The sequence below is a fragment of the Cicer arietinum genome, chromosome 6 (genome assembly GCF_000331145.2).
Source record: "Cicer arietinum cultivar CDC Frontier isolate Library 1 chromosome 6, Cicar.CDCFrontier_v2.0, whole genome shotgun sequence".
Taxonomy (NCBI): Eukaryota; Viridiplantae; Streptophyta; class Magnoliopsida; order Fabales; family Fabaceae; genus Cicer; species Cicer arietinum.
Window position 1 is genome coordinate 68,726,026 of NC_021165.2, and position 13,200 is coordinate 68,739,225.

A 13,200-nucleotide genomic window follows, 5' to 3' on the forward strand; every position below is an offset into this window, starting at 1 on the left:
GATTTCACCCATTCAAAAGAATTAGTTATGGGAGGTTACTTACAGAAAACAGTTCTCATTGTTGAATTCCTGGCCCATGTCCTCCTTGAGTTTGCTGCTGCTGTATTTGGAGTAGAAGATTGGCAGCAAACTGTAAAGTTGACTGGTACCGCTGGTTCTTATCAGCCTCCATTTCTGGGTTTCCTTGACCAATTCCATAGGCAGGATGCTGCTGAATGGGAGGATTGGAGTTCATTTGGTCCGCTGTATATGGTATGACAGGTTGATGCTGAGGATTATTAGGTTGCTGGAAAGGCTGAGAGTTATTACTAGGTTGCTGGAAAGGCTGAGAGTTATTACTAGGTTGCTGGAAAGACTGGGAGTTATTATTAGGTTGCTGGAAAGACTGGGAGTTGTATAAAGCAGAGGGGTCACTTCCTGGCACCACACCAAAGCCTTTTTGAGTATTGGAAGGAACTTCGACCTGATACTGATGACTGAAATGGGAGGACGCAGCTACCTGTCCACTTTGAGTAGGTGTCACGAAATTAGGCATGTGTCTAGATGAATTCACACCTTGCTGTTGCTGGCTAACAACATTGTCTTGAATATGAGAACTGCCAGAGAACACTTGAGAAGTGTGGCCAGGAGCTGATGCTGGTGGATAAGGCTGATAATGAGCATTGTGAATGTTATACATACTCCTCAACTGCTGAGGTGGATGAATGGATTGATCTGCAATTTGATGATCCTGTTTCCACAATTGAGATTGGTTTCCATCATTAGATGCCACAGGAGGAAACGGAGGCTTCGAATTTGAGGAGCCTACAGCTGGCTTGGCACCATCAGTAGCAGATGATTGAACATTTGTAGGAAGAAAAGAAGCTAAAGTCGCAATAAGCTCAGGTGTTAATGCAACTCCAGCTTGAGACCCAGAAGCAGCATTAGGAGCATAATCTGGAGCTGCAGACTGAACTGAAGGAGGCCCACCTGGTTGTGGATATACTTGTTTAGATGGAAGCTTAGAATCCTCGTGCAACATTCTGTTGTAATCCATGGGCAAAACCTGTTCCTCCTTAGCAGGATTCATATCATATTCGGCCTGTGAAGGAGGAATCTGCTGCATATATTGAGTTGAAGGCATGGGCAAATGCGGTGATTGGTGCATGGGCGCACCACTAGGCACTGGTGGAAACTTGAGAACCACACCATATAAACGTTCAGGTCCAGTGACTTTCAAAACTTTTGTCAGGAAATCAGAAGGAGGTACCAAGAATAAAGTTGTATTGTCAATAAACTTGGCAACACCAGCACGGTTTTTTGCACCAAGGTAGCGTAGAAATTCTGTGTATGAAGCAAAATCATCTTCGCTATCAGGCAGAAAGAAAACAATGTCAAAGCCAATTGCATCTGCGTAGTGTTTTGCAAGTATATCCAATCCTGTCCTAGCTGAGCAATCAACAACTTCAGGGCTGCAGTAAATGAATAAAACAAATTTTAATACAGTCTCTAAACAAGACTATGAAGACAGGTATACCTTTTGACTGCTATGGCAAGACAGTTTTCAAGGAAAAAGTAAATGGCTCATTTCCAAAAATCAAGGTACAATTGTTTAAATGGAAAATACAAAAAGATCTAGTCAGTTACCTTATTTACCAAACATATAAGGAAAAACAGAAAAAGTTGAAGAATAGTTTTTTAGGAGCAACAAGAACAGCATTCTTCCTAATGATACAATGAAGAAAAAATCTATACTAGAAAAGACAGCAGGAAGCACAAACAAATAAAATTCATAAAACCTACATATTCCCTTAGAAAAGTCCTCTTCCGAATTTACAAAATTAAAGCTGATACATTAAGAACAGATAAAATTATACTCACAGCTCTGTTCCAATCCCTTTTCCTACAGGGATGCATCTAGCACGACAAACAGGTGTTCCTCCTTTTGCAATAAGCCCGCGCCATATATGATCAATATCATCGGGTTGGACAGAAGCATGTACTCCGGCTGGAATCCTTGTGCTTCCTGGACCAAGTATACCCCTTCCATGATATGGACCAGAACCACCTCCATCAATAGCTGGACCCATCCCATATGTTTGTTCGGGAGCTAACCTACGATCATCTTTATTTCTACGATCATCTTTATTTCTTAAAGGAAATGGAGCATCATCATTAGGTGATGCACCATCCATCCTAGACCGTTTAGAATCTCTTGGAATATGGTTTACGTCAAGTACATCCCAAGCACCAGAGGCTGATCTTGCAGGAAGCCTAACACCTGGAGCAGGAGAAGAAAGCAATCCTGGTGCAGGCGGAGATGGCCTTTTCCAGTTTGGACCCATCTTATTCGTCAAGCTACCATCCTGAAATTTGTGTAGTGTATTGATCTCGTTAAAGTCAGGGCCAGAAACAACAGATTCAGGACCACCTTGAGGACCAAACGGCCGCATTGGCATGTTTGGACCAACAATACTGCCAGTAGGCAGCTGTCCAGGAAAATTATTTGGAACCACAGGACGATTATGACCGAATAAATCCATCTGTAATGGTCGATATGGATTCTCATTTAGGAATAAATCAGGTCTTGGCCCATTACTTCCAGTATAAAAGCCAGGGTAATCTTTGCCATGTCCCATGTCACCGCTTGAATAATTAATTGTTATGCGAGAATCATTGAAAAGGCGTCCTTGAAGGCCCTCTTTTGCACGTCGGGCTTCATCAACACTTCGAAATTCAACAAATGAATAATGCCTTGAAGGAAAACTCTTGATTCTCTCAATTTCACCAAATAGAATCATAGCATTGTGGAGCATTTGCTCATCAATCTGAACATTGGGAGGATAACCGATCCACAAAACGTTACTGGGCTGACCATCACCCTTCCTCCCCAATAGAGTTTGTGAATTCTGTTGACACAAGAACAAGTATTCATAAGTAAAACTAATAAAAGTAATGATACCAGCACAAATAAAACATTAACAATTATACAAGTAGGCAATGCAGGTTTTAACAGTGCATTGCCTTCCAAATGCCAACACATTACATCCACCAACAAGGCAACGACAAACTGATATTTAGGACTAATGGTGCACACAGCCAATTAGATGCACATTGCACAGTATTCTCACCAGTGGTCTTTTCTGCCCAGAATAGGAATCAGTAGGCCCCAAGCTTTTTCCTTGAAACTGCCCATAATCAAGCAATTGATCCTACAGAAATCAGAAAAATATTATGTACATCAGAAAAACATGTAGAAGAGCAAAAATTAGATGAAAAGAACAACTCAATGTTAGGTAACCCTATTGGTTAGTAGAATAGTGTTAGGGACTTCGTTAGATGGTGAGAGAAGATGATTAGGTTACAAATGAAAGGGAGGGAAGATTGGAGGAGAGGCTTGTCTTGAGTACTGGAATAGAAATTTTGGAAGGAAATTTCTAGGTCTCCCAAATGCCTGAGTCTAGTAGAGGTTTCTCTCAATGAACATCATTTTTCTTCAATATTTTGAATCTGTACCTAACACGGAATCCACTAATTTCTAGAAAACATTAATGCAAAAGTAATTGGAATGAAACTAATATAACTCATCCAAAACACTACCGAAGAAATTAGACAAACCTTGCAATAAAAGCAACCAAAGTCCATTTTAAAATGTGAAAAGCTTCACAAAAAGGTCGTTCACTCAAATATGAATTACTTATAATGCAAGAAATAGCATTCCAGTGTCTCATTTTTAAAGAACTACACCCCAATAACCTAGTTGATATTATAGACACTACCAAGACATCAGGATGTATGTAGTAGTACAATAAGTAACTGAATAATATAAGAAAGTGGAAGAACAAGAAACAAAACCAACATTTTAAAGTAAAACTTACTTTTTTTGTAGCATTTGACCGGAGGAAGTCAACACGAATATTTTCCCCACCAATGCGTTTTCCATTCATAATTTTCATTGCCTGGGTAGCATCGTCCAAATTGAAAAATTCAACACATGCAGTATTTCTGTCTCTAAAGAACTTGTAATCCTCAATTTTACCAAATTTACGAAAGTCAGCTTCCAAGTCTTCCTTTGTAACAGCTGGGCTAATACCACCCACCCAAAGCTGTTTACATGGCTTTGCCTGTAAATAACAGCATATTTGGTTAAAAGAGTCCACACAAGGAATATAAAAGAGAAACAAACATGTTACAATCAAAAGTTCAAAACAATATGCTACTACTAAAAGAAAATTTTAATTTTGCATCATGCTATTCAAAGGCACTACCACTTCATAATTTTGACAGCTCCTACTTTGAATTAAGCAGTTAAACTGTTGAAAAGAAATTCATATCTTCAGGTGGCCATGAATGAATATATATAAAAATAAAGGAAATTAGGTAGAAGAAGGACATTATGGCATCATTTATCAATGTAGCCAACTCAACCTAGTGGAAAACGGCTATGATCGTTGTTGTTATAATCTAGAAGAAAAAGGAAGTTATGTTGTTTCTTCATCAAATGCATTATAAGTATGACATTGAGGGAAATTATTTTCTGTGAAAGCTACATTTGTGGTACAGGATTGAAATCTTGAAGCTTAAGTTTTAGCACAAAATACTGCCACCATGAAGATTTGAAAAGCAACAGAATAAAGTTACAACAATATAAGGTTTTTGGCTTAAAACTGAAAACTATATGACAACTATGAAATTGAAAGTGAAAATAGATAATGAAAATAAAAAAATAAACATTTTCACTGTTTTCTTTGCAAATTTTGAAAGTAACAAACAAGGTGAAAACAGTAACATAATTTAGAAATCGAAAGTGAAAACAAATAATAAAAATCCTTTACTAAATCCAAACTGGCCCTTAAGTTTATGTGATTAAAGCCTTTGCACGTAAGAAATAAAACAAAAAGTTGAAGGAGAAATTGAACAGAAAAAAAAAAACTATAAGATTTCTATAAATTACATCTTTCAAGATCGTAAGTAATCAAGGATAAACATAAGATCTAGGGTCCCTTGTTTGTACAACTGATTCAGCTCAATGCTCCTTCTACAACTGTTAGAATTAGATGTCAGGGTGCTCTTTAGATTTCGTATTACTGTACAATATGAGCACAGGTCACGATACTAAAGCTTAATTATTTTGTTCATAGTTCAATGGCATCAGTGCTATTTTAATTTGTCTTTTACTTTCTTTTAGTTCAAGTTACATAATTTGAAGGACTAGGATTAGTTCGTAGTAGACTAGTAGGCCTGGGATGAGAGGGGGGTATTGATGATAGTAACAGGGATAGTTCGGACTTTCCCAGTTCTCCAAATAAATTAGTATTTAGACCGGAAAAATGTGCAGATAGACGCAATTTCACGACCTCAAAAATCATTCTTTAGTAGTATCTTGCAGCATTATGTACCTTAACGAACATTATATACTGCAATTTCATAGACCTCATAAAGCATTATTGCCTATGCTCTACGTTTAAAGAGCTATGTTTATAATTTAATTTATTATTTATTTATATTTGATATTATTGAAAAATTAAAAGAATAATGATATATAATATAATTATATAACATTTCACTTGGTTTATTCTTTCTTAAAAACATTTTATAGTTCATTTAATTTTGAAAAGAAAATCAAACCCCTCCTCCCTTCAAAATACCCTCTCAAACAAGCCCTAAATATACATTAAATATAACCCCAATTTTCTTATTGATCATAGATCAGCGGTCTCATTTTTTTCATAATAATTCAATGAGGCGGACGAATAATTGGTTTAATCAAAAATTGTGATACCCGACATGTATGTTTTGCCAACCAATTTGAGGAGTTTGGAGGTAAAAAAGAAGGCAAGGAACATTGATTTGGCGATAAACACTGTTTACAGTTGTTTCATGGTTATATATGGTAACGAGAAATTACTGTCCCTGCCACTTGAGTTATTTCCAATTTGTTGATTGAAAACAGTTTTTATATTTATTTTCATGTGAAGGATTATTTATTTTTGAAGCACCTACAGGATTCCTGCGCTGAAGATTGTTTGGCAATTTGTATGTCAATTACCGGCTGTGAACGTAAACCACGCAGTCTGCATAACTGGTTCCAAATTCTGATCTCCTACCAATGGTGACAATAAACTCTGCATGATTTCTAACTGCAGTTACCACAAATCTTTTTAAGCGTTGCTCAGGACCTATTAGAAAGTTTATGAATTCCCTACCAACAAAATTATATTATTTTATTATAATGGTAAAAGAAAACATTTCTAACACAGTTTTAAGCGTTGCCCAGTCACACATACGGCCTAGTCATGCTCATAATTCTGGCGTCAATATACAAACAAGGCCTAATAAAATGACCGCAACAACGTTTCACGAAGTTCAATCAAATTAAAACTTTGGGCAAGTTTTCGTAGTCTTCACCATTTTCGTCTTCGTTTCAAGATACAAAGTTTCGTGCCTTAACAATCCAATCACAAAACCAGCTTTTGGAATCCATTTGACATGTGAAGGATTTATTAATCAATGATTTAATAGGAGAATACTTAGAAGCTAAACTCGGACAATTTAAACAAACAACTTTTACCAATCCATTTTCGAGAATCAAATATTCGACCTTGAATTGAAAATTTTCTTTTTAGTGTATGTTAAATTTTAAATTAATCAACACCGCTAAGTAGTTCTTTGGATTACAATTATCCCGGTTCCAAATGAGTAGAACTGTTTAGAAAAATCATGTTCAGTTATATAATTTTTACTATTCGGAATATATAGTTCTAAATTGTGGTTTTCAATATCTCTCTCTGCAACACATCGCAATAACAATAGTATATTTTAACATAATCCAACCACAATCACAATTTAGAACCATGTGATTATGGATTTCAATCTAAAGTTAATTCAAATTAAAATGAGAAAGGTAATCCAATCATGATAAACAAACTGTATCCAAACATGACCTAATATTACGCTGCCTAACGCAATTTTGCGCATGAACAAACGAGTTTTCTTCGTTAAATGTGACATTTAAGCAAAATAAGAAAACCCGCAAAAACTAGGTATTTGATTTGAGCAATGAGAATGCATGCGGAGTAATTTCGTAGGCAAATTGAAACCGAAATCGCATTGTTGAAGGGAAGCAAGTATAATAATATAATTGATTAATAGGAAATAAATAATATTAATACATGAATCCGAAGAGAAAGTGAAAAATAAGTGAGAACGAACCGGTCTGGCAAACTCAATTTTCAAGGAATTGCCGCGAAAAGAGAAGGCTTGGAGAGCGTTTTTAGCGGCTTTAGCATCTTCAACGCGTTTGAAGAAAACGAAAGCGTAACTGCGAGCGGAATAAGAGGTGACGCTGTCGAGAGCGCCGTATTGAGCGAATAAATTCATCAGATCGGAATCCGTTACGTCCGGCGATAGATTTCCAACCCATAGGTTGTTGGAAGGGGTCGATGACTCCTCGGAGTCCCTGCCGATTTCGTGTGGTGGCCTCGTTGGTTTCGTCGGAAGCGGCATTGCAATTGGAAAACCTAATCGCAGGAAGAGGTGTTCCTCAGTTCCTCTATGAATGGTACGAATGTTGGAGAGATTGGGGTGTATTTTTTTGGGCGAGGGAGAAACCCTAGAAGTGAGAATGAATGAATGAATATTCTGTTGAGATGAGATTGAGAAAGTGAAACGTGTTAGGAACAGGGTTCGAGTTTAAATATAAATGCAGATTTTTCTTCCTTCCTTCGCCTTTTTTTATTTTTATCTAAATATAATTTTTATATTTTATTTTTTAGTTTTAGATATTTTTTTTATTATATATCTTTTTCAAAAATTAAATTTAATATAGTCTAAAATTTATAAAGAAAATCTCACATTTTTAGATCGCAAGACCGCGATGCTGGAAAATTTCTTTTTTCCATTCTTTGGTATGAGACTTTATTTATTTTTTACAAAAAAAATACAGGTTAAAATAAAAATAAAAATAATATTATGTTTATACATGAAAAAAATTACATCAAAATTAATACAAGTTAAATAGATGTGCAAAGAAAATAATATATTATAATAGTTTAACGTATAGCAAATAAATTAGCAATTTTATATTATTTTACAATAAATTTTCTCTTATTTTAGATTCTATTGCAAATAAATTAGCAACTATATCATATGTTGCAACTAATCCCTTATATGTTGTAGAATTTATTGTCTTCTATTTTATATTCAATTTTACTTATTGAAATATAAATTAACATGTATAATTGATATATTTGTGTATTTTATTATTAACGCCTATTTTTATTTTTAATATAAATAATTGTATCTTCATTTTTTCTTTGAAAATAAAACAATGTTTGAGTATATAATAAAATGCAAAATAGGAGTATGATAAAGTTGTTAAATTATTTGCAATAAAATACAAAATAGGAGAAAATTATTAAAATATTATATCACTTTCTTATCTTGTTGCAAGATACGATAGAGTTGTTAAAATATTATAATACATTTTTATTTATTTAGCACATCTACCCAATTACATTAACTTTTATGTATATTTTTTCATTTAGTGTATTTTGTTTGATTTTATTAATATAATTTAGTTTTTTTATTATATTTTATTTATTAATTTAACATTTGCTCATGTGTTAAAAAAATGAAAGGTTTAAAAAATAAGATATTTTAGTATATAAATTTCAAAGTATAGTGTATTGAAAAAAAAAATTAAGGATATAATAGAAAAATATCATTTAGTTTTGATCATTTATCTTTTTTTATTATTAATTTTTGTACTTTATATTTTAAATTTAATTATAGTTTTGGTCTCTTACTTTGTCTAATTCACGAAACTGATCATTCTATTTTAAATTCTCTAAGTTTTAGTCCCTCTTTAGAATTATAGACTCAAAATTGATAATATGTCATATTTTTATCTAATTATATTTATTATTGGTTTAAATATATCTTTGTTCTTTACAATTATATATATATATATATATATATAAGTTTTTTTGTTTGGTTAAGTAAATATCGTTTTATTTTAAAATAATAATTTCATTCAATTTTTGTTGCAAAAATTGTAATTGTAACACTGTTAGAACATAACCACTTTTTTTAAAAAAAAAATCTAAATATAATTAAATTATAACATTTTTTAACCTAAAATAAATCTCAAATTTTTCTCTAAAAAAATTAAAATCGTGTCTTCTTCTTCATCGTTTCAGTCTTCTTCCTCATCATAATTTTCATCCTCGTCACCAACACCTTCACCCATTTGAAATTCACCACTGTATTCAAATTCAAATTCATTGTTACCATAAAAAAAAAATTGTGTTAATTTGTTGGACAATGATGAGTTCTATAATTGGCTCTGAATTAGAGTTTCTTTCTTTTTTGAAAAAGTTTAAAAGTGAGAGTATAATTTAGTTGTAGAGGAAGGAGGGGCAAAGAAGAAAGTCAAAGAACTAGTCCTAGACTTAGTAATGGTAAAGGGTGATGAAGAAATTCACCATGGTAACATGGTTGAACCTTTAATCAAATTCATTTTGCTTTTTCAGATTTTAAGAGGACTAAAACGATGAAAAAAAAGATGAAATTTAGGTTTTTTAAGAAAGACTAAAATATTTGAGATTAATTTTAAGTTAAAAAATATTATAATTTAATTATATTTGATTTTTTTGTTAAAAAATATTATATTTTAATGGTTTTACAATTTTTGTAACATAAATTAAATGAGATAACTATTTTAAAAATAAAATTATATTTACAGAGATACTAATTAAATAAAAAAATTTACAAATATCAAAATAAATAAAAAATTATAATTATAAGAACTAAAAACATATTTAAATCTTAATTATCTTTGTATAATTACTTAAAAGAAATTGTTCTTTAGTACGAAAACGAGTCGCTAAAAAGTGGGTGAATCAATTTGTACCCTTACATTCATGAATCACAGTTTTGAATCTTGTTTTGCATCATGAATTTGGCTCGCATATATGAATCTAGGTTTCATAAAGAAAGAAGATTGAGATAGAATAATGTTAGATTTTCGGTTTCTAACTTAAGAATTTTCTCCTCCGTCAAAAGAAAAACATAAATTCTTTTCAATTATAATTTTGTAATTTCAATTGTTTAGTGTAATATTTTGTATTTTTAATCATTTGTAAATTGTTTTTTTAATTTCACATCATTCAACAATGACCTGAAAAAATTATTAATCTATTTGGGTTGTTCCACGTCATCATATCTTCTATTACCTTATTAAAAATATGATATATCACCAATTTTGAGTTTAGAATTCTAAAAGTGAGTACAAATACGAGAGATTTAAAAATAGAATAAACAATTCTGTGAATAAGAAAAAATAGAAGAACAAAAATGACAATTAAATATATCTTTTATTAATAATATATTTTAGTATTTTCTACCATCACAATAAAAGTTATAATGTTAATATATGTCTACTTTAATATTATTTAAAAAAAACATTTATTAAATCCAATAACATGTTCACAATTGAAAAACCATCTTTGTATGGTTTAAAATAGATATAAACTATTTGAAATAAATAACATTTAATCAAACTTATTTGTATTTTCATTTTGTCTTTGTTAAGTTTGCACACTTAACTTTATAACTGATTCAATATTATACATTAATAATTCATGACAATAATCATACAACTATTTAAAATTTGTTGTGATGAAAAACTAACAGACGAAAATGAATTAAAGAAAATAAAAGGCCAAAACAAATATTTAGTAAAAGATAAATGATTAATATATATTTAAGCCTTTAGATTTTTATTTTTAAAAAAACTTAATTTTAAAATTTTGACTAGTTCTGTAGTTTTCCTTTTTTCTAGTTCAAAATATTTTAAAAAATTCATAAGAAGATAAAAGAAAGGTAAATTTATTGGTACCCATAAAAACGAGAGAAAAATGAGAATGTACTTGTCATTTTACATTTTGAGTTTCGAAAAACTGTTTCAAAATAAATTGATGCCGCTGAACATATATGGTTTGAGTCGATGTCGTTCTTTAAGATGTTTTGGAGCACTGTCCAAATTGTTCAAGATAGACTATCAACCACAAAGTCTCCGAGATAAAACATCACAAACAAACTGTATCGGAGTTCTAGAAAACCGTTCTAGAAATACACGCTCAGTATGATTGTTAAAGCAACTCGAAATATTATATTATGATCACTCATAACTACGACACAAAAATCACTCTAGAAAGATAGTGGTATTAGGACCACTAAAAAATATAAGGGACTACGACACAATGCTCTAAGATCGAAGGATCTACCGCACAAACCACTCTAAAATGATCGTGGTATTAGAACAACTCAAAAAATCGAAGGGACATAAAGAAAAGGAGAAGTGACTCGGAAGTGGAGGAAATAGAAAATTGGAATAGGAGCACAAAATGTTGTCTAATTTTTGTAGAAATGTTTCTTTCTACCTGGCCAACAGCTCCAAATATAATGGTTGACTGGGTAAGCCAAACTCCAAAAGAAAAATGAATTTGTGTTGCAAAAACGGGGAGAATGTAGTAAAGTTAGGATTAGTTATGTTAATTTAGTGGAGGGCAAAAACAACTTTTTTTTTGTTCGCCCAAAGATCATACATTCATCTTATAAACACTACAAATGTATGTGTGATATCCCTTCTACATTTTTTCCAATTCACACAACACTAGCTCTATGTTTCAGATTAATTCTAACAATCCCCTACTTGAATTTAAAAAAATGTTTCTAAAATAGCGTCAAACGCTTCTATAAGATCGTGCATAAACAAATGTGTCTCCTTACTTGAACTTTTGCATAATAAGTAAGATTCAGATTCAACAAGAGTTACTCGTAGTCTTGAATTTTATCTCTCCACGCAACCTTCATAGGGTGTATTCTCAAAAGTTATGCATAAATGACCCTACATGTCTATCCCACCATAGTGAACACTTTAGTAATTTTGCCTCAAAATTCCAGATAAAGCAGCCCCACTCCTAGATTCACTTAGGTTAGTTTATCAAAAGTACTCATATAGCTAGGTACTCCACTCCATATAGAATATAGATCTCATTAAGAGTTTATATTTTCTCATCCTTTCATCTCTTCAGGAATCATGCTTCTTTGATTTATAATAACATGTTCATATCAAATTACTTCACGACTTGTTATTATCCATTGAACCTAATTCTTGGGATCTCCAGTCTTTTGGATTGGATTACCATCATGAGTGACTATAGGCATTGGTATCATCATTTTGGATGTATTTAGGATTTTATTTCTAGCTAACATTTTCGTCAAAGGATATGCTCAATTCTCATTAGTGCGTACATGATCCATTGTAACAGCTCATTTATATAGAAACTCTATAAAAATGTTGTGCTTATGACGGATTTGTCGTCTTTTGCCGTTGTAATAATGATTCTCAATCTTTGCAATAGTTGGGGTACTATCGCAGTGGATCAACACAACTGACATAGATTTTTTCATAAAGGGATCTCAGCTAGCAAACATCTCAACCAACTTGCTTCTTCACTAGTAGTGGTTAGGGCTATCATTTTAGACTCCATAATAGACTGAGTCAATATTGTTTTCTCTTTGATTTCCAATATACAACACCACCAGTGTACTAAAAATATAGCCATTGGTTGATTTGGAGTCGTATGATAAAGTGCTCCAATCAACATCAATGTATCCTACAAGGACGACAATAAATCTTTGATAATGTAACCCGAGACTCGTGATCCTTTAAAAGTATCTCATGACTCTTTCAATAGTTTGTCAATGTTCCATACTAGGTTTACTAGTAAACCTGCATAATAGTCCCACGGCGTAGGCAATGTCGGGTCTAGTAGAGTTAGTGGCATACTTGAGGTTGCCAATGATGTTCGTATTTTCATTTTGTCTAACACTTTTATCAATGTTTTTGAAAAGTTTCATACTTAGATCATACGGCATGCAAATAGGTTTACAATCAAAGTATTTGAATTTTTTTAGGATCCTTTTCGCTTAGTGAGACTGATCTAAAGAAATTCAATTTTTTGACCTCGTAATTTTGATTCCGAGGATTACACTTGTTTCTGCGAGGTATTTCATATCAAAGTTGTTACACAATAATGATTTTACAATATTTAGAGCATGAATGTTTGAACCAAATATGAGTAGGTTGTCTACATAGAGACATATGATAGTGCAAATGTCATTTTTAGATTTATAATAAATACATTGTTATTT

The 13,200-nt window shown here is 32.2% G+C and overlaps 1 protein-coding gene across 1 annotated transcript in view; it reads right to left on the reverse strand.

Moving 5' to 3' along the window:
* The window catches only part of LOC101500681 (flowering time control protein FPA), a 10,772-nt gene extending 3,113 nt beyond the window's left edge, over positions 1 to 7,659 (reverse strand). The window contains exons 1-5 of the mRNA XM_004507289.4: positions 7,192 to 7,659; positions 3,858 to 4,103; positions 3,111 to 3,191; positions 1,861 to 2,888; positions 44 to 1,451 (exon numbers count right to left, since the gene is read on the reverse strand). Coding sequence (XP_004507346.1) covers positions 56 to 1,451; positions 1,861 to 2,888; positions 3,111 to 3,191; positions 3,858 to 4,103; positions 7,192 to 7,485 — 3,045 coding nt within the window. The 5' untranslated portion in view covers positions 7,486 to 7,659 and the 3' untranslated portion in view covers positions 44 to 55. The remainder of the gene's footprint in view (positions 1 to 43; positions 1,452 to 1,860; positions 2,889 to 3,110; positions 3,192 to 3,857; positions 4,104 to 7,191) is intronic.
* Positions 7,660 to 13,200: the final 5,541 nt, after the last annotated feature.